This window comes from Gobio gobio (assembly GCF_949357685.1).
Source record: "Gobio gobio genome assembly, chromosome: 15".
In the NCBI taxonomy this organism is placed as follows: domain Eukaryota; kingdom Metazoa; phylum Chordata; class Actinopteri; order Cypriniformes; family Gobionidae; genus Gobio; species Gobio gobio.
In genome coordinates this window covers 1,556,676-1,579,175 of record NC_137108.1, presented here as the reverse complement: position 1 = coordinate 1,579,175, position 22,500 = coordinate 1,556,676, and the positions used below count along the sequence as shown (strand labels likewise).

At 47.5% G+C, this 22,500-nt stretch overlaps 1 protein-coding gene across 3 annotated transcripts in view; it reads right to left on the bottom strand.

The window, feature by feature from the left end:
* bmper (BMP binding endothelial regulator) overlaps positions 1 to 22,500 on the bottom strand; it is a 36,064-nt gene that overhangs the window by 2,545 nt on the left and 11,019 nt on the right. For 2 of the 3 annotated variants that reach the window (XM_079836450.1, XM_079836451.1), the window contains exons 8-13: positions 21,194 to 21,438; positions 20,994 to 21,098; positions 18,027 to 18,072; positions 17,595 to 17,921; positions 10,623 to 10,959; positions 1,763 to 1,893 (exon numbers count right to left, since the gene is read on the bottom strand). In XM_079836450.1, coding sequence (XP_079692576.1) covers positions 1,763 to 1,893; positions 10,623 to 10,959; positions 17,595 to 17,921; positions 18,027 to 18,072; positions 20,994 to 21,098; positions 21,194 to 21,438 — 1,191 coding nt within the window. Of the gene's footprint in view, positions 1 to 1,762; positions 1,894 to 10,609; positions 10,960 to 17,594; positions 17,922 to 18,026; positions 18,073 to 20,993; positions 21,099 to 21,193; positions 21,439 to 22,500 lie in introns of all 3 variants that reach the window. The other variant, XM_079836452.1, reaches the window with a different exon arrangement.

Here is a 22,500-nt window from a genome sequence, read left to right as displayed (position 1 = left end):
AGAAAGAGCAGCAGAGGGTTAAAGTGTTTCTCAGGGGTGCGTTCACACTCGTCCTGTTTGTTTGGATATGCGATATACTATTGGATATGCCCCAGCTATGACATGACTCCGCCCCCCACGCCACACCCCCAGCTATGACACGACTCCGCCCCCACGCCACACCCCCAGCTATGACACGACTCCGCCCCCACACCACGCCCCCAGCTTTGACACGACTCCGCCCCCACACCACGCCCCCAGCTATGACACGACTCCGCCCCCCCACGCCACGCCCCCAGCTATGGCACGACTCCGCCCCCCACGACACGCCCCCAGCTATGACACGACTCCGCCCCCCACGCCACGCCCCCAGCTATGACACGACTCCGCCCCCCACACCACGCCCCCAGCTATGACACGACTCCACCCCCCACACCACGCCCCCAGCTATGACACGACTCCGCCCCCCACACCACGCCCCCAGCTATGACACGACTCCGCCCCCCACACCACGCCCCCAGCTATGACACGACTCCGCCCCCCACGCCACGCCCCCAGCTATGACACGACTCCGCCCCCCACACCACGCCCCCAGCTATGACACGACTCCGCCCCCCACACCACGCCCCAGCTATGACACGACTCCGCCCCCCACACCACGCCCCCAGCTATGACACGACTCCGCCACCACACCACGCCCCCAGCTATGACACGACTCCGCCCCCACACCACGCCCCCAGCTATGACACGACTCCGCCCCTACACCACGCCCCCAGCTATGACACGACTCCGCCCCTACACCACGCCCCCAGCTATGACACGACTCCGCCACCACACCACGCCCCCAGCTATGACACGACTCCGCCCCCACACCACGCCCCCAGCTATGACACGACTCCGCCCCCACACCACGCCCCCAGCTATGACACGACTCCGCCCCTACACCACGCCCCCAGCTATGACACGACTCCGCCACCACACCACGCCCCCAGCTATGACACGACTCCGCCCCCACGCCACGCCCCCAGCTATGACACGACTCCGCCGCCACGCCCCCAGCTATGACACGACTCCGACGCCACGCCCCCAGCTATGACACGACTCCGCCCCCACACCACGCCCCCAGCTATGACACGACGCTGACCAAGTCTATAACATTATTTCAGTTTTACTGCACTTTAGACCAGGGCCGGAGGAGGGCAAGACCCCACCAATATTTGATATTTCTTAATGTTACGCACCGCTCTGTTTGTTGTTAAGATGGCAGACGGTTACAAAATGTAGAGTCTAACAGCACTCGTCAATGTCAACATGATGGCCAATCATATCAAAGAAGGCGAGGCTTAATGTTCACTGAAGATCAGTGTGAATTCAAATGCGGTGCGTTTAGTTTTTACAGTGAAAGAGTGTGTGTGTACTAAGATATCAGTAGCTAAACGTTTAATATCTGACTGTTTTACGATGGATACGATTAATGACCCACAGTAACACACAGTGATGCAAACTACTCAACTTTTGTGTCGTTTTGAATTGAAAATATGCAATCGCTCAAATTATGTCATTCATAACCGAATGTGATGAGACAAGAAATTAGACATACTAACAAGAGTGAATGTGTGCATATTTTTAAATGGATTACTTCACAACTATATAGACTATAACTAGATCTAGACCTTATTTTACCGTTCTTATTTCTTCTTTATTCCCTTAAATCCTTTTTAATGCTTTATGTAATTCCTTTAAATAAACTCTGTGTTTGAGTAGCTGCTGTGGATAAACTTACTGATGCAGGCGAGCTCCGGTCTCCAGGGCACACGGACGCCCTCTCTCTCACACGCTCGGCTGTAAGCGATGAACGACTCACAGTAACAGTTCTTATGCACTGGACACTCACACATGTCTGTGACACATGACCTAAAGAGAGAACGAGAGTGTTTCAGTCGTTCATCTCAGTGACTTCATTAGAGTTAGTGTTTAAGAAGTGTGTAATATATGCACCACTAGCATCAGCAAATGGAAAAATAATAACATCAGACTGTTTTTCTGAACATGCCCATTAACCATTCAATGGAAAAACAGATGGTCCTTCCCTATACTCATGCTATAATACGCCCCAATCTCTCAGTCTGCTACAGTAGCCACACCCCAAACTCTCAGTCTGCTACAGTAGCCACACCCCAAACTCTCAGTCTGCTACAGTAGCCACACCCCAAACTCTCAGTCTGCTACAGTAGCCACACCCCAAACTCTCAGTCTGTTACAGTAGCCACACCCCAAACTCTCAGTCTGATACAGTAGCCACACCCCAAACTCTCAGTCTGCTACAGTAGCCACACCCCAAACTCTCAGTCTGTTACAGTAGCCACACCCCAAACTCTCAGTCTGATACAGTAGCCACACCCCAAACTCTCAGTCTGCTACAGTAGCCACACCCCAAACTCTCAGTCTGATACAGTAGCCACTCCCCAAACTCTCAGTCTGCTACAGTAGCCACACCCCAAACTCTCAGTCTGCTACAGTAGCCACACCCCAAACTCTCAGTCTGCTACAGTAGCCACACCCCAAACTCTCAGTCTGCTACAGTAGCCACACCCCAAACTCTCAGTCTGCTACAGTAGCCACTCCCCAAACTCTCAGTCTGTTACAGTAGCCACACCCCAAACTCTCAGTCTGATACAGTAGCCACACCCCAAACTCTCAGTCTGCTACAGTAGCCACACCCCAAACTCTCAGTCTGCTACAGTAGCCACACCCCAAACTCTCAGTCTGCTACAGTAGCCACACCCCAAACTCTCAGTCTGATACAGTAGCCACACCCCAAACTCTCAGTCTGCTACAGTAGCCACGCCCCTAACTCTCAGTCTGATACAGTAGCCACTCCCCAAACTCTCAGTCTGATAGAGTAGCCACACCCCAAACTCTCAGTCTGATACAGTAGCCACTCCCCAAACTCTCAGTCTGATACAGTAGCCACACCCCAAACTCTCAGTCTGATAGAGTAGCCACACCCCAAACTCTCAGTCTGATACAGTAGCCACACCCCAAACTCTCAGTCTGCTACAGTAGCCACACCCCAAACTCTCAGTCTGCTACAGTAGCCACACCCCAAACTCTCAGTCTGCTACAGTAGCCACACCCCAAACTCTCAGTCTGATACAGTAGCCACACCCCAAACTCTCAGTCTGCTACAGTAGCCACACCCCAAACTCTCAGTCTGATACAGTAGCCACACCCCACACTCGCAGTCTGCTACAGTAGCCACACCCCAAACTCTCAGTCTGCTACAGTAGCCACTCCCCAAACTCTCAGTCTGATACAGTAGCCACACCCCAAACTCTCAGTCTGATACAGTAGCCACACCCCAAACTCTCAGTCTGCTACAGTAGCCACACCCCAAACTCTCAGTCTGCTACAGTAGCCACACCCCAAACTCTCAGTCTGCTACAGTAGCCACACCCCAAACTCTCAGTCTGCTACAGTAGCCACACCCCAAACTCTCAGTCTGTTACAGTAGCCACTCCCCAAACTCTCAGTCTGCTACAGTAGCCACTCCCCAAACTCTCCGCCTGCTACAGTAGCCACTCCCCAAACTCTCAGTCTGATACAGTAGCCACACCCCAAACTCTCAGTCTGATACAGTAGCCACACCCCAAACTCTCAGTCTGCTACAGTAGCCACACCCCACACTCTCAGTCTGATACAGTAGCCACACCCCAAACTCTCCGCCTGCTACAGTAGCCACACCCCAAACTCTCAGTCTGATACAGTAGCCACACCCCACACTCTCAGTCTGCTACAGTACCCACTCCCCAAACTCTCAGTCTGATATAGTAGCCACACCCCAAACTCTCAGTCTGCTACAGTAGCCACTCCCCAAACTCTCAGTCTGTTACAGTAGCCACTCCCCAAACTCTCAGTCTGATACAGTAGCCACGCCCCAAACTCTCAGTCTGATACAGTAGCCACACCCCACACTCTCAGTCTGCTACAGTAGCCACACCCCAAACTCTCAGTCTGCTACAGTAGCCACACCCCAAACTCTCAGTCTGCTACAGTAGCCACTGCCCAAACTCTCAGTCTGATACAGTAGCCACACCCCAAACTCTCAGTCTGATACAGTAGCCACTCCCCAAACTCTCAGTCTGATACAGTAGCCACTCCCCAAACTCTCAGTCTGATACAGTAGCCACACCCCAAACTCTCAGTCTGCTACAGTAGCCACACCCCAAACTCTCAGTCTGCTACAGTAGCCACTCCCCAAACTCTCAGTCTGCTACAGTAGCCACACCCCAAACTCTCAGTCTGATACAGTAGCCACTCCCCAAACTCTCAGTCTGCTACAGTAGCCACACCCCAAACTCTCAGTCTGCTACAGTAGCCACACCCCAAACTCTCAGTCTGCTACAGTAGCCACACCCCAAACTCTCAGTCTGCTACAGTAGCCACACCCCAAACTCTCAGTCTGCTACAGTAGCCACACCCCAAACTCTCAGTCTGCTACAGTAGCCACTCCCCAAACTCTCAGTCTGCTACAGTAGCCACACCCCAAACTCTCAGTCTGCTACAGTAGCCACACTCCACACTCTCAGTCTGCTACAGTAGCCACACCCCAAACTCTCAGTCTGCTACAGTAGCCACACTCCACACTCTCAGTCTGCAACAGTAGCCACACCCCAAACTCTCAGTCTGCTACAGTAGCCACTCCCCAAACTCTCAGTCTGATACAGTAGCCACTCCCCAAACTCTCAGTCTGATACAGTAGCCACACCCCAAACTCTCAGTCTGATACAGTAGCCACACCCCACACTCTCAGTCTGATACAGTAGCCACTCCCCAAACTCTCCGCCTGCTACAGTAGCCACTCCCCAAACTCTCCGCCTGCTACAGTAGCCACGCCCCAAACTCTCAGTCTGATACAGTAGCCACGCCCCAAACTCTCAGTCTGATACAGTAGCCACACCCCAAACTCTCAGTCTGATACAGTAGCCACACCCCAAACTCTCAGTCTGATACAGTAGCCACACCCCAAACTCTCAGTCTGATACAGTAGCCACGCCCCAAACTCTCAGTCTGATACAGTAGCCACACCCCAAACTCTCAGTCTGATACAGTAGCCACGCCCCAAACTCTCAGTCTGATACAGTAGCCACACCCCAAACTCTCAGTCTGATACAGTAGCCACACCCCAAACTCTCAGTCTGCTACAGTAGCCACTCCCCAAACTCTCAGTCTGCTTCAGTAGCCACTCCCCAAACTCTCAGTCTGTTACAGTAGCCACTCCCCAAACTCTCAGTCTGATACAGTAGCCACGCCCCAAACTCTCAGTCTGATACAGTAGCCACACCCCAAACTCTCAGTCTGATACAGTAGCCACACCCCACACTCTCAGTCTGCTACAGTAGCCACACCCCACACTCTCAGTCTGCTACAGTAGCCACACCCCAAACTCTCAGTCTGATACAGTAGCCACACCCCCAACTCTCAGTCTGCTACAGTAGCCACGCCCCAAACTCTCCGCCTGCTACAGTAGCCACGCCCCAAACTCTCAGTCTGCTACAGTAGCCACACCCCAAACTCTCAGTCTGCTACAGTAGCCACACCCCAAACTCTCAGTCTGCTACAGTAGCCACACCCCAAACTCTCAGTCTGCTACAGTAGCCACACCCCAAACTCTCAGTCTGATACAGTAGCCACACCCCAAACTCTCAGTCTGATACAGTAGCCACACCCCAAAATCTCAGTCTGATACAGTAGCCACGCCCCAAACTCTCAGTCTGATACAGTAGCCACTCCCCAAACTCTCAGTCTGCTACAGTAGCCACTCCCCAAACTCTCAGTCTGATACAGTAGCCACGCCCCAAACTCTCAGTCTGATACAGTAGCCACACCCCAAACTCTCAGTCTGCTACAGTAGCCATGCCCCAAACTCTCAGTCTGATACAGTAGCCACACCCCAAACTCTCAGTCTGCTACAGTAGCCACTCCCCAAACTCTCAGTCTGTTACAGTAGCCACTCCCCAAACTCTCAGTCTGATACAGTAGCCACGCCCCAAACTCTCAGTCTGGTACAGTAGCCACACCCCAAACTCTCAGTCTGATACAGTAGCCACACCCCACACTCTCAGTCTGCTACAGTAGCCACACCCCAAACTCTCAGTCTGATACAGTAGCCACACCCCAAACTCTCAGTCTGATACAGTAGCCACGCCCCAAACTCTCAGTCTGATACAGTAGCCACACCCCAAACTCTCAGTCTGCTACAGTAGCCACACCCCACACTCTCAGTCTGCTACAGTAGCCACACCCCAAACTCTCAGTCTGATACAGTAGCCACACCCCAAACTCTCAGTCTGCTACAGTAGCCACAACCCAAACTCTCAGTCTGCTACAGTAGCCACACCCCACACTCTCAGTCTGCTACAGTAGCCACACCCCAAACTCTCAGTCTGCTTCAGTAGCCACTCCCCAAACTCTCAGTCTGATACAGTAGCCACGCCCCAAACTCTCAGTCTGATACAGTAGCCACTCCCCAAACTCTCAGTCTGTTACAGTAGCCACTCCCCAAACTCTCAGTCTGCTACAGTAGCTACACCCCAAACTCTAAGTCTGATACAGTAGCCACACCCCAAACTCTCAGTCTGATACAGTAGCCACACCCCAAACTCTCAGTCTGCTACAGTAGCCACACCCCAAACTCTCAGTCTGATACAGTAGCAACACCCCAAACTCTCAGTCTGCTACAGTAGCCACACCCCAAACTCTCAGTCTGATACAGTAGCCACACCCCAAACTCTCAGTCTGCTACAGTAGCCACTCCCCAAAGTCTCAGTCTGATACAGTAGCCACACCCCAAACTCTCAGTCTGCTACAGTAGCCACACCCCAAACTCTCAGTCTGATACAGTAGCCACACCCCAAACTCTCAGTCTGCTACAGTAGCCACTCCCCAAACTCTCAGTCTGATACAGTAGCCACACCCCAAACTCTCAGTCTGCTACAGTAGCCACACCCCACACTCTCAGTCTGCTACAGTAGCCACACCCCACACTCTCAGTCTGCTACAGTAGCCACTCCCCAAACTCTCCGCCTGCTACAGTAGCCACACCCCAAACTCTAAGTCTGCTACAGTAGCCACACCCCAAACTTTCAGTCTGATACAGTAGCCACACCCCAAACTCTCAGTCTGCTACAGTAGCCACTCCCCAAACTCTCCGCCTGCTACAGTAGCCACCCCCCAAACTCTCAGTCTGCTACAGTAGCCACACCCCAAACTCTCAGTCTGATACAGTAGCCACTCCCCAAACTCTCAGTCTGCTACAGTAGCCACACCCCAAACTCTCAGTCTGCTACAGTAGCCACACCCCAAACTCTCAGTCTGATACAGTAGCCACACCCCAAACTCTCAGTCTGCTACAGTAGCCACACCCCAAACTCTCAGTCTGCTACAGTAGCCACACCCCAAACTCTCAGTCTGCTACAGTAGCCACACCCCAAACTCTCAGTCTGATACAGTAGCCACACCCCAAACTCTCAGTCTGCTACAGTAGCCACTCCCCAAACTCTCCGCCTGCTACAGTAGCCACACCCCAAACTCTCAGTCTGCTACAGTAGCCACACCCCAAACTCTCAGTCTGATACAGTAGCCACTCCCCAAACTCTCAGTCTGCTACAGTAGCCACACCCCAAACTCTCAGTCTGCTACAGTAGCCACACCCCAAACTCTCAGTCTGATACAGTAGCCACACCCCAAACTCTCAGTCTGCTACAGTAGCCACACCCCAAACTCTCAGTCTGCTACAGTAGCCACACCCCAAACTCTCAGTCTGCTACAGTAGCCACACCCCAAACTCTCAGTCTGCTACAGTAGCCACACCCCAAACTCTCAGTCTGCTACAGTAGCCACACCCCAAACTCTCAGTCTGCTACAGTAGCCACTCCCCAAACTCTCAGTCTGATACAGTAGCCACGCCCCAAACTCTCAGTCTGATACAGTAGCCACACCCCAAACTCTCAGTCTGCTTCAGTAGCCACTCCCCAAACTCTCAGTCTGCTACAGTAGCCACACCCCAAACTCTCAGTCTGATACAGTAGCCACACCCCAAACTCTCAGTCTGATACAGTAGCCACACCCCAAACTCTCAGTCTGCTACAGTAGCCACACCCCAAACTCTCAGTCTGCTACAGTAGCCACACCCCAAACTCTCAGTCTGCTACAGTAGCCACACCCCAAACTCTCAGTCTGCTACAGTAGCCACACCCCAAACTCTCAGTCTGCTACAGTAGCCACACCCCAAACTCTCAGTATGCTACAGTAGCCACTCCCCAAACTCTCAGTCTGATACAGTAGCCACGCCCCAAACTCTCAGTCTGATACAGTAGCCACACCCCAAACTCTCAGTCTGCTACAGTAGCCACACCCCAAACTCTCAGTCTGATACAGTAGCCACACCCCACACTCTCAGTCTGCTACAGTAGCCACACCCCACACTGTCAGTCTGATACAGTAGCCACTCCCCAAACTCTCAGTCTGATACAGTAGCCACGCCCCAAACTCTCAGTCTGATACAGTAGCCACTCCCCAAACTCTCAGTCTGTTACAGTAGCCACTCCCCAAACTCTCAGTCTGCTACAGTAGCTACACCCCAAACTCTAAGTCTGATACAGTAGCCACACCCCAAACTCTCAGTCTGATACAGTAGCCACACCCCAAACTCTCAGTCTGCTACAGTAGCCACACCCCAAACTCTCAGTCTGCTACAGTAGCCACACCCCAAACTCTCAGTCTGCTACAGTAGCCACACCCCAAACTCTCAGTCTGCTACAGTAGCCACTCCCCAAACTCTCAGTCTGATACAGTAGCCACACCCCAAACTCTCAGTCTGCTACAGTAGCCACACCCCAAACTCTCAGTCTGATACAGTAGCCACACCCCAAACTCTCAGTCTGCTACAGTAGCCACTCCCCAAACTCTCAGTCTGCTACAGTAGCCACACCCCAAACTCTCAGTCTGCTACAGTAGCCACACCCCACACTCTCAGTCTGCTATAGTAGCCACACCCCACACTATCAGTCTGCTACAGTAGCCACACCCCAAACTCTCAGTCTGATACAGTAGCCACACCCCAAACTCTCAGTCTGCTACAGTAGCCACGCCCCAAACTCTCAGTCTGCTACAGTAGCCACTCCCCAAACTCTCCGCCTGCTACAGTAGCCACACCCCAAACTCTCAGTCTGCTACAGTAGCCACACCCCAAACTCTCAGTCTGATACAGTAGCCACACCCCAAACTCTCAGTCTGCTACAGTAGCCACACCCCAAACTCTCAGTCTGATACAGTAGCCACACCCCAAACTCTCAGTCTGCTACAGTAGCCACACCCCAAACTCTCAGTCTGATACAGTAGCCACTCCCCAAACTCTCAGTCTGCTACAGTAGCCACACCCCAAACTCTCAGTCTGCTACAGTAGCCACTCCCCAAACTCTCCGCCTGCTACAGTAGCCACACCCCAAACTCTCAGTCTGCTACAGTAGCCACACCCCAAACTCTCAGTCTGCTACAGTAGCCACACCCCAAACTCTCAGTCTGATACAGTAGCCACACCCCAAACTCTCAGTCTGCTACAGTAGCCACACCCCAAACTCTCAGTCTGCTACAGTAGCCACACCCCAAACTCTCAGTCTGCTACAGTAGCCACACCCCAAACTCTCAGTCTGCTACAGTAGCCACACCCCAAACTCTCAGTCTGCTACAGTAGCCACTCCCCAAACTCTCAGTCTGATACAGTAGCCACACCCCAAACTCTCAGTCTGCTACAGTAGCCACACCCCAAACTCTCAGTCTGCTACAGTAGCCACACCCCAAACTCTCAGTCTGCTACAGTAGCCACACCCCAAACTCTCAGTCTGCTACAGTAGCCACACCCCAAACTCTCAGTCTGCTACAGTAGCCACACCCCAAACTCTCAGTCTGCTACAGTAGCCACTCCCCAAACTCTCAGTCTGATACAGTAGCCACACCCCAAACTCTCAGTCTGCTACAGTAGCCACACCCCAAACTCTCAGTCTGATACAGTAGCCACACCCCAAACTCTCAGTCTGATACAGTAGCCACACCCCAAACTCTCAGTCTGATACAGTAGCCACACCCCAAACTCTCAGTCTGCTACAGTAGCCACACCCCAAACTCTCAGTCTGCTACAGTAGCCACTCCCCAAACTCTCAGTCTGATACAGTAGCCACACCCCAAACTCTCAGTCTGCTACAGTAGCCACACCCCAAACTCTCAGTCTGATACAGTAGCCACTCCCCAAACTCTCAGTCTGATACAGTAGCCACACCCCAAACTCTCAGTCTGATACAGTAGCCACACCCCAAACTCTCAGTCTGATACAGTAGCCACACCCCAAACTCTCAGTCTGCTACAGTAGCCACACCCTTCGACTTGCCTTTCTCTACACAATAAAAATTTTGTTTTGCATTCTGGTATTAAAAATGTAGCATTACATTGTACAAGACCTGTTTTTTACAGTAGTAATAAAATGGCTGCTTATTTTTTTGCTCTGTCTGTAATAAATCAGACACATGTCTCATGTTCATCTGAGCAAGATCTTTAGAGATTGTGTTGATGATGCTCGGGGAACTCACTTGTAGAAGGAGGTAAAGTCTACAGCAGAATGGCACTTCTGAAACTCCCAGGACTTGAGCTTTTGGCAGGTTCTGTGTGCGCGGAGCTTCACTTTGACTGTGCCGGGACAGAGGAAGGACGCGGGCCTGCGGTTGGGAGTCTCACACACCTCGTTGTCCTCCACGCGCCAGGACTCAGCAAATTCATCCACGTCAAACTTAAACTGTCCATCTCCCCCGAGAGAGTCGTCCCGCCTGTGGCCGTTGTAGTTTCCGCACAGCCCGCAGAGGCGCTCCTTCAGATGAGGCGCCGCCACCACCTCCACCAGACTGTCCCCGTCCCACGAGATCTCCAGCCCTGATGAAGAGTGAGGGAGAGGAAGACCGGTTCAAACTGCATTTGGCAAAATCATTTAGAAATTAAATTAAAGGGTTAGTTCAGCCAAAACTGTAAATTGTGTCATTAATGACTGAGCCTCATGTGGTTGGACACCCGTCAGACCTCCGTTCATCTTCAGACACAAATGAAGATATTTTAGTGTAAAGCTGATGCTGAGAAAGGCTTCAGATTGGCCTCCATTGGCATTCAGTACATTTACACTCACAAGATCCATAAAAGGCACTAAAAACGCCGTTACAAAGTCCATCTCACCACAGTGACTCTACAATAATCTTACGATGCGACGACAATAGTTTTTGTGCGCAAAAAAATCTAAATAACACCTTTATCCAGCTTGTTCTTGTCTTCCGTGTGTGTCTCCACGACGCATGTGTGAGAATATGAGCAGATCCGGCGTTCGGACACATGACCCAGAAGAGATTTGTTTACGAGCAGAGGAAGACGCGCGTGTCTCAGCTGATGAATTCTACACTGATCGTGCTTTAGGTCTCGGTGTAGTTCTCAAAATGGGGCTAAAGTGGCATTTCATGGATTCCTGAACGCCGGATCTGCTCATATTCTCACGCATGCGTCGTGGAGACACACACGGAAGACAAGAAGAGGTTGAATAAAGTCGTTATTTAGATTTTTTTTGCGCACAAAAACTATTGTCGTCGCATCGTAAAATGATTGTAGAGTCACTGTGGTGAGATGGACTTTGTAACGACGTTTTTAGTGCCTTTTATGGGTCTTGTGAGTGTAAATGTACTGAATGCCAATGGAGGCCTATCTGAAGCCTTTCTCAGCATCAGATTTACACTAAAATATCTTCATTTGTGTCTGAAGATGAACGGAGATCTGACGGGTGTCCAACCACATGAGGCTCAGTCATTAATGACACAATTTACAGTTTTGGCTGAACTAACCCTTTAATTGAGAGACTACATGGAATATTTGTTCTTTAAAAACTGGACCAGTGAAGGCAAAAACAGTTTTTAAGAAGGTATGCAAAGAAATGGTGTTGAATTGGAATCCTTCCAGAAGTATTGAGCTCCTCCACATCCCTGAGTTCAGGTGTTCAACCCCTTCATGGCCACAGGTGTGTAACTCCAGCTCTAGGCCTGCAGACGCTTCTACACACATTAGAGAGAGAATGAGCCGCTCTCAGGAGTGTGTGTGTGTGTGTGTGTGTGTGTGTTCGCTTCTACACACATTAAAGAGAGAATGGGCCGCTCTCAGGAGTGTGTGTGTGTGTGTGTGTGTGTGTGTGTGTGTGTGTTCGCTTCTACACACATTAGTGAGAGAATGGGCCGCTCTCAGGAGTGTGTGTGTGTGTGTGTGTGTGTGTGTGTTCGCTTCTACACACATTAGAGAGAGAATGGGCCGCTCTCAGGAGTGTGTGTGTGTGTGTGTGTGTGTGTGTGTGTGTGTGTGTGTGTGTGTCTTCGCTTCTACATACATTAGTGAGAGAATGGGCCGCTCTCAGGAGTGTGTGTGTGTGTGTGTGTGTGTTCGCTTCTACACACATTAGTGAGAGAATGGGCCGCTCTCAGGAGTGTGTGTGTGTGTGTGTGTGTGTGTTCGCTTCTACACACATTAGTGAGAGAATGGGCCGCTCTCAGGAGTGTGTGTGTGTGTGTGTGTGTGTTCGCTTCTACACACATTAGTGAGAGAATGGGCCGCTCTCAGGAGTGTGTGTGTGCGTGTGTGTGTGTGTGTGTGTGTGTGTGTGTGTTCGCTTCTACACACATTAGTGAGAGAATGGGCCGCTCTCAGGAGTGTGTGTGTGTGTGTGTGTGTGTGTGTGTGTTCGCTTCTACACACATTAGTGAGAGAATGGGCCGCTCTCAGGAGTGTGTGTGTGTGTGTGTGTGTGTGTGTGTTCACTTCTACACACATCAGGAGCTCAGAGAACTCAAGCGTGGGCCGTGATCGGTGGACACCTGTGCAATAAGACCAAATATTATACTTAATATTCCACACTCAACTGTTAGTGGGATTATAACATAGTGGAAGCCATTGGGAACAACAGCAACTCAGCCACAGAGCGGGGTCAGCTCATGCTGAGGGTCACAGAGCGGGGTCAGCACATGCTGAGGGTCACAGAGCGGGGTCAGCTCATGCTGAGGGTCACAGAGCGGGGTCAGCTCATGCTGAGGGTCACAGAGCGGGGTCAGCACATGCTGAGGGTCACAGAGCGGGGTCAGCGCATGCTGAGGGTCACAGAGCGGGGTCAGCTCATGCTGAGGGTCACAGAGCGGGGTCAGCTCATGCTGAGGGTCACAGAGCGGGGTCAGCACATGCTGAGGGTCACAGAGCGGGGTCAGCTCATGCTGAGGGTCACAGAGTGGGGTCAGCTCATGCTGAGGGTCACAGAGCGGGGTCAGCGCATGCTGAGGGTCACAGAGCGGGGTCAGCTCATGCTGAGGGTCACAGAGCGGGGTCAGCGCATGCTGAGGGTCACAGAGCGGGGTCAGCACATGCTGAGGGTCACAGAGCGGGGTCAGCACATGCTGAGGGTCACAGAGCGGGGTCAGCGCATGCTGAGGGTCACAGAGCGGGGTCAGCACATGCTGAGGGTCACAGAGCGGGGTCAGCGCATGCTGAGGGTCACAGAAGTGGCCAACTTTCTGCAGAGTCAAGAGCTCCAGACCTCCAAACTTCTGTGGCCTTCAGATGAGCTCAAGAACAGTGTGTAGAGCTTCATGGAATGGGTTTCCATGGCCGAGCAGCTCATCCAAGCCGCACATCACCAAGTGCAATGCAAAGCGTGGGATGCAGTGGGGTAAAGTGCGCCGCCACTGGACTCTGGAGCAGTGGAGACGTGTTCTCTGAGTGACCAATCACGCTTCTCTGTCTGACAATCCCATGGACGAGTCTGGAGAACGGGACTTGCCTGACTGCATTGTGGCACGTTTAAAGTTTGGTGGAGGGGGGATTATGGGGTGGGGTTGTTTTTCAGGGGTTAGTTCCAGTGAAAGGAACTCTTAATGCTTCACCAAGACATTTTGGACAATTTCATGCTCCCGACTTTGTGGGCCCAGTTTGGGGACGGCCCCTTCCTGTCCCAGCATGACCAGTGCTCAAAGCGTCTCCATAAAGACATGGATGAGGAGTTTGGTGGAGGAACTGGAGTCCTGACCTCAACCTGATAGAACAGCTTTGGGATGAATTAGAGCGGAGACTGAGAGCCAGGCCTTCACGTCCAACATCACAAATGAAGAATCCCCATAAACACACTCCTAAACCTTGAGGAAAGAAGAGCTGGAGCTGTTAGAGCTGAGACTCCATATTAAACCCTACGGATGAAGAATGGGATGGCATTAAAGCTCATGTGTGTGTGAAGGGGCGGCACAACACTTTTGACAATGGCTCTCTCTGGATCAGAACACAGATCTGAATGTTCGCTCTGATTGGACTAGCGGAATCACTGTCATTTAGGAACAAGATCATGTGGGTGTCTGAATCAAGATTAACGTTACTGGAAGAACGTTTGTTCATAACGTTAAGAGAACCTTGGCAGAGCGTTAGCTGACGTTGCCTGTTATCTGGCACTGTTGCCTATAGCTGAATTGGAATCTGTTGTTTTTATTGAATAATCACTTTAAACAGACAGAACACACTCTTTTGATAAAGAAAGGTGTGGCGAACTCTCTCTCTGCTGTGCAACCTCTGTAAGGTTGGAACGGATGATTTGAGCTGTGAGCACAAAGGTTGCACACAGATCAATCTCATGCCGGTGTGAGAGGTCATGAAGTCCCAGTCCTGCTGGTCAACATTCAGCAAGGCTCCTAATCTTAAGTTGCTTCATTCTTACACTGCAAAAATCACTTTCTTACTCAATTTCTTTTGCAGAGTCAGTTGATATGTTATATCAGCAGTGCAATCCCACTAGCTGACTTGACACAAATCAATTTTGGCCAGAATGTCATATACTGATAGCTGGATATATAAATATGTCCCACTTTATCTGCATGATAACAGTATACATGCATTGGGAAATATATACTGTAGCATATTTCAACAGCTTCAGTCACAATGCAATAAGAGACGGGTCCATCAACTAAATTATGTCTTTCTGTTGTTTCTGTCTCTACTAGAGCAGGTTTTCCTGCTTGAGTGTTGATTATCTCCTCATATTCTCCAGTGTTGCGGCTCCTCTCTTCCCAGTCTGTCAGTAACGCTCTGTTTACTTCCTGTCTCTATGAAGCCCCTCCTTCTGAAAAGCACACTGTGCTCTGATTGGTCGGCTGGAGCGGTGTGTTGTGATCAGTGTTGGGGGTAACACATTACAAGTAACTTGAGTTATTACTTTTTCCAAGTAACTAGTAAAGTAACGCATTACTTTTCAAATTTACAACAAAATATCTGAGTTACTTTTTCACATTAATTTGACTGACAGCTCTCCTGTCTTCATGTTGAGAAAAATAAGTTCAGAGGCGTGTGTGTGAACATGATGGTTATTGTAGTTCTAGACTAAATGTGAGCATTTATTTATCTCACTTGCACAATAAAGATTCTGTCCTCCTCAAAATGAATAAAATCAGTCAAATGCAAAATCAGAGTACTATACAAACCTCTAATAATTAAATGTTAAATAAAACAACAATTTTTATGCATAATCTACCTTTATATTTAATTGACCAATGTCTTGCTGCTGACCTTTGATGATGAAAATTACTAGATTTTTTGTTTTTATTGGTAAAACTTTATTCTCCTGCATCTATTCTCCATTATCCAGAGCTGCGCCCTCTAGTGTTCATGAGGGAATCTGCATTTTTACCTCAGCCTGGGGATTATTATTTACATTAGGGTATGAAGAGGTCTTTACCGTTGCACAAAATATAACTTTTTTCTTATAAACAAAAACAAAAAGCCCAGCCCAGGTGAGAAAAAGTAACACAAAAGTAACTTAACGCATTACTTTTCTTAAAAAGTAACTCAATTAGTTACTTTTTAAGGGAGTAACGCAATATTGTAATGCATTACTTTTCAAAGTAACTTTCCCCAACACTGGTTGTGATTGGTGTAATGTTCCGCCCCTTACCATATCCGCCAGTTTCAACACACTACTAACTAACTCAACCAGGCCCCGCCCCTTTATTCTTCGCATGAATTATTATAAGGAGGAATATTGTGACGTGTTGGTTCCTGGAAGAAAACTCAAGATGGAGGCGTTTCAGAAACACTGACACTGATATATAGTGGTGTCAACAATAATCGATTCGGCGATGCATCGCAATGCGGGGCATGCATGATTCAGCATCGATGCGGCAAAGGGCCATAATCGATTATGTCACCGTTTATTTTCTGGCCTTGAGTTGGACAATAAAGTTATGAAGTTTCAATTACTTCCAGGGTCATAACAACAACAACAATCAAGATGGCTGAGGCGGAGGGAGATGACCACAATAGACAGGTAATTAAAAACGCACCCAAAGCTTGGAAAGCGGACATCTGGGCACATTTCGGATTCTACGAAGTTGATGGGAAACTAGACAAGACTTACGCGGTGTGTAAAACCTGCCACACTAAGATCAAGCACGTTGGCAATACAACTAACTTCACGAACCATGTTGATCGTTCTAAAGTAGAGAGAAGAGAAACATTTCTCATTCAAAGCACTGAAAGCAGTGATTTATGTTTTCTTATATTTTATTTTATTTAAAGCTACACTATGTAACTTTTCCGTCCACTAGAGGTCGCCTGTTCAAAACAAAGGCGTAGTTTGATGACGGCACGTTTGAGCGCAGAATCTTGGGACATGTGGTCTTCACCTCACAGCCGGTGGGAAACAGTCAGGATAGGACTCGGGCAGAAATCATGTTGATGGATGCGATTATTAACATTACTGTAGTGAAGCAGAGCAGGAGCGAGTGTTGTGGAGCTGAGCAAGGCCGCAGGAGCGATTGAAGAGCGGGACTGTTATTATGGCATAGTCGCCGGCGAGACTTTTATTATGACACGGTTGCCGGCGCCACTTCCTCTTCTCCAGTGCTGAGTGTGAGGTAACACAGCTCTGTTTATCGTATTAGATATATCTGAGTGTGTTGAAAAGGAAGTTATGACGTTCGCTCGGCGGCTGCTATGACACTTGTTCACACTGCAGTGAGAGTAAAGTGTTTCACTGAATAAAACCGGAGACCGAGGGTGACGCAGATATGACGCAATCGACAGGCGACTCCCTCACACGCATAGCTCACACGTCCCGGCTCCTTGGTTAAAGTAGCAATTTTCTCACGAATTACAAATAGTTGAAAACATTTGGGATATTCTAAGTACTCAACTGAACAAAATATATAACACTGGTCTAGTGGTTTCTGGATATTTTACTGCAAAAATCCTACATAGTTCACCTTTAATGACATTTATGTCAAAGATACAGGAGAGTGATAATACACACATAGCAGCCAATAAAATCTGTTGTTCAATATCTGACTGCTTGTATTGCCTCATGACTGATTAAAAATGTGCCTTGTTGTGTGCAGTAGAATTTTGATGCATCGTAGAATCGAATTGAATCGAATCGTTACCTGGTGAATCGTAATCGAATCGAATTGTGAGGGCAGTGCCAATGCACACCCCTACTGATATAGAGAAGAACTGAGCCTTACCTGCGATGGTGGTGAGCTTGAGCAGGTACCCGTCCAGGTCGATGTGGACCCCGGTGCTGTGGAAGGGAAGAGCGATGCGCGAGCCGTTCTGACGGACGCTCAGGTGCTGGTGGAGGCTGATGCTCAGGCCGGACGTCTGCAGCTCCACTGATTTGGTCCATGAGAAGGAGCGCGTGCGGCGAGCGTCGTTCTTCACCAGCACTGTGAAGCTGGCGGCCGGGGAGCAGTCTTTAGTCAGCACATATTTACACGTGCCCTGGAAGTTAAAGGTGCGGCCGTCAAACGTGTTATAGTGAGGGTCTCCAAACACGGTGCACACGCCTGGCTCTGGAGGAATGCAGACAGGAATTGACTTGGTATGTTACATTTGTGTGCAAACGTTTAGCACTTATAATTTATACATGAATGTGTGACAGGTGTACTGTGACTTACTGTCAGTGCACACAGGACAGCAGCCGGTGCGGTTCAGTATCTTATTCTGAAACATGTTAATGAGACAGACTTACACAGGGACTCAGAGAAAATCAACAGAGGTGGACAGTAGCTAAGCACATTTACTTGAGTACTATACTTTTTGAGTATCTGTACTTTACTGAAGTATTATTTTTTAGGGAAACTTTTACTTTAACTTCACTACATTTGAAAGACAAATATCGTACTTTTTACTCCACTACATTTCTATCAAGGTCCTCGAAGGCGAAAGTCATTTCTGTAGCAGCTTTGCAAGTCAGTGGATGATTTTTTTCTTCTTTAAAAGTTTTTTGTTGTTGTTTTTTCAGACAGCCTATCAGTAATCACACTTGTATACGGTCATGTGAAGTTTCCCAACATTTTTTGAACACCGATCAGTTTATAGCAAAATGGAAGAAAGTGGTTCCTCTGTGAAGTGTGTGCACCCATGGCCATACTTAAAAAGTATGTTTCAGTTTTCTGAAAAGATTAAAGACTCGTTTAGTTGGCATACAATTGATCAAAAATGTAAACGTTTGGGAGAAAGGGAAAAGTAAACAGTTGGGAGAACATCGATATGTATCAGTGTATTGGATCCGTGCATTTGGCCTTAAAGTGACAGCAGCTTTGTGAAGATCTTTGTAACTTTTATACAAGTATTGAAATGAGTTCAAGGTAGTCGTATGCTAGCATGTCTGATAGAGCATCACTGACTGGCTTAAACCACCATGGTGGCATAATGTGCATTTATACAACAATAATAAAATAATGCATTGACATAAAAAATGAAATTTACTTTTGATACTTAAGTACTTTTAAATACAAATACTTCTGTACTTTTACTTAAGTAAAAATCAGTTTTTAGAACTTTTACTTGTAACGGAGTAATATTTGACTAGTAGTACTTTTACTTTTACTCAAGTAATAGAGTTGTGTACTTTGTCCACCTCTGAAAATCAAACAGGTTGGGAATATCAATGACCCTTTCAATCAAAGTCTGGTCACTCTGCGGCCATATTTGTGATGACTTTACCAATCAGCGATTGGCTCTTTTATTTAGAAGGCGGGATTTATTCTGCCATATTGCACCATGCACTTTCTCCCATTCATAAGTAATATGAGTGCACTGCCTTTCTATATATAAAGTATTTGGCCATATGCACTTTATCTAGTCACAAAATAATGAGTTATGCCATGTGTCTGAATTATAAATGAATTATGATTTATTTACCAGCATGTGCACTACTGTTTTGATTTCGGAATGGGTTTTTTTCTCATAACTTTCGCTCACCCTTTATGTCTGTCTGTGGGTTTTGCAAGTATTTAACCAATGAAAAGTATTAAAAACAGCTTGTGACTAAACCATTGGCCCCTCAAACCGTCAGTCAAACCTCATAACTCCGCCCACCTCTATCACAGTTTGGAGCGTCTCTGCTTGTTTGCAATGCAATGGTGAATAAAGAACTGGTTCTTTGAATAAGTTCAGTGTTTTCTGTACTCCAGAAACACTGTGTACATGCAGGCTAATGTTTTCTGTGTTTGAGGAGCAGAGAAGAGTCATCGAGTCACAGTCAGGACTGTCTGAAACAGCCCGTGTGAAGCACTTCATCTTTAATAACATGAGATATTGGCCAAATGACAGAAAAACAGAGTGCTCACATCTATCTACAATAAACTTTATAAGCTGTAAGATGATGAAAATCATCTCATCAAAGATTTGAGCTTGATTTAGGTAAAATATGAATAATACAAGGACACACGCGTGTCTGACCATATCCAGGGTTCCTACACATTTTCCATTTCAAAATTCCATACTTTTCCAGATTCAAATTTCCAACCCTTTCTGTAGATTTTCACACTATATTTAACATAAGTGGTTCATACATGATTATTTTTTTACATGATTATCAGTAAATATTATTTTTTCAGGGTTTTTTCATTGATTTTCTCGAAGTTACAACATACAGAGCCCCTAAAACAACTTTTGCGTGCTGTCGAGAAACTGTTTTCGGGATTTTTTTGCATGCTTAAACAACAATTTCTACTTTTATATATTGTTTAACCAATTTCCTTTGTGCATCACTGCCGTCTTAATATGAAGAGCATAGATGCACATGAATTAATAGAGATCTATTAGCTCAAAATGTGGTTTTCGTTAGGGTAGTACCTCTAATAGCAAGGCCTCATGGCCAATTTAAAGCATCGTCTTTGGCGGTGGAGAAACCACCCCACGAAATGGGCTGATGGAGCAACACAGGCTCACAGTGCATTATCCTACATTTAACCCTCATTATGTGTTAGTGTGAGGCTATTTTGAGCCTTGTTAGTGGTATTAACTAGCCATTTAATTCGACTTATTCTATAACCCATTTACTCGCGTTATAAGCTAATCTGTTTTTAGAGATAAAACGCTTTACATTCGATTTTCATGAAAACGCATCCCAGAGAACGATCCACTCGCTAACCATGTGTTAATCACCCCTAGGTTCATTGTTCACCCGAGTTGTCCTTTAATGGATTCTCATGCGCACACGAAAGTCTGTATATATTTTGTTAATTTGTTGCAAATGAATCATTAGGATATTAAAATTATGTTCCATGAAGATATTTCGTAAATTTCCTACCGTAAATATATTTAAAAGGTATTATTAGTAGTAATATGCATTGCTATGGACTTCATTTGGACTACTTTAAAGGAGATTTTCTCAATATATATATTTTTTTGCACCCTCAGATCCCAGATTTTCAGGAGCAGTTAGGAGAGATAGTTGCATCTCGGCCAAATATTGTCCTAACAAACCGAAGGACATCAATGGAAAGCTTTTTATCCAGCTTTTCCAAAAATGGACCCTTATGACTGGTTTAGTGGTCCAGGGTCACATATGAGGTGTGATATATAAAGTACAGTATGATTATGAGGTGTGGATTTATGAGTAAAACAGAACTCACCGAGGGACAGCTGGTGATAGGAACACAGATCTTGGGCTGACACTCAGTCTTCCCCTTCACACAGGTGCACAGAGAGCAGTTCACAGACGACCATCTGTCCCCGTCCTGCGAGAGGAACACACACACACACACACTCATTCCCTCTCATATATGACGCCATCTCCACCAGATCATGCTGTTTTCCGGGGTGTTCCGCTCACCCTATAGATCTTGCTCTTCACCCTGCAGTACTTCACGTCCTCCGTCTTCAGATGGGTCTGGCACTCCTCACAGCAGGCGGGGCCCTGGCAGCTCCCGGGGGCCGAGCACGTCCTCCTGCAGGCCACCGTAGAGTCCACACACCTGCAGATGGTGCAGGGGTCGTAGCGGATGGAGGAGCCGTTCTCGTAGACCTCGCTGCGGAACAGACAGCTGCCCGGAGACAGGTCGAACACCCTCCTCTGACCTGGAGGACACACACCGGACGTTATCGGCTGTTGCATGAGCACTGAGGGGAAATATCAGTATAGCCAGAAAGAGGACTGGGAAACTCTAGTAAAAGTACTGGTATGTGTCAAAACATGTAGTGCAAGTACCTGTCCTAAATACTAATCAAAGTAGGAGTAAAAAGTAGCCCTTTTAAAAGTACAAGAGTAGTGAGTATTATGCTCTGAATGTTATTCCACCTCATACCCTGCAAATTAAAAATGTAGCTTACTCTTTTATGGATGATTCTCATTAAGAACAAAAAAAAACTGATGTGAGAATCATTGAGCCTACTCATTCACATAAAACAATACACTGATTTAAAATGTGCACGTTTTTCTTCACAAAGCCCGCATGCGAGGAGGCGTGATATCTAACGAATAATGATGGAGATCACCTGAGAGGACAAAAAAACATAATAGCCCGCATAATGAGCTGCATAATGAGCTGCATAATGAGTTGCATAATGACCTGCATAATGAGTTGCATAATGACCTGCATAATGAGCTGCATAATGAGCTGCATAATGAGCTGCATAATGAGCTGCATTATGAGTTGCATAATGACCTGCATAATGAGCTGCATAATGAATGAGCTTCCGGTAGGCCTATATGTGACAGGGAGCAACAAGACAAATGACATATATTATATATTGAACTTATCTAGCAAATGCATCTTGATTTAAGAATGTTTAAATATTTAGACTAGAAACAAGAAAAAAATTACTAAGAGCATTTTTTTATACATTTTTTGTACTATTTTTGCTGCATAATGAATGAGCAAAAAAAAAAAACATGAGATCAACAGTATTTCAGTATTTCAATATTTCTCCAAGTTTTATTTTTGACTGCTAGCACTAAAAATACAATCATATAATATTTGAGAAAGCAACCAATAATCTGGTAACATTTATGACAACCATTCTGTAGAGGTTTTCTTGCGGTTGATTAAAAAAGGTTGCAAAGCGTTGTACATTAATAATTTTACGTAAAAAAAAGCTAAGTTCTTTCTTTTCAAGACGCATTCATTGTACTGCTTTAAT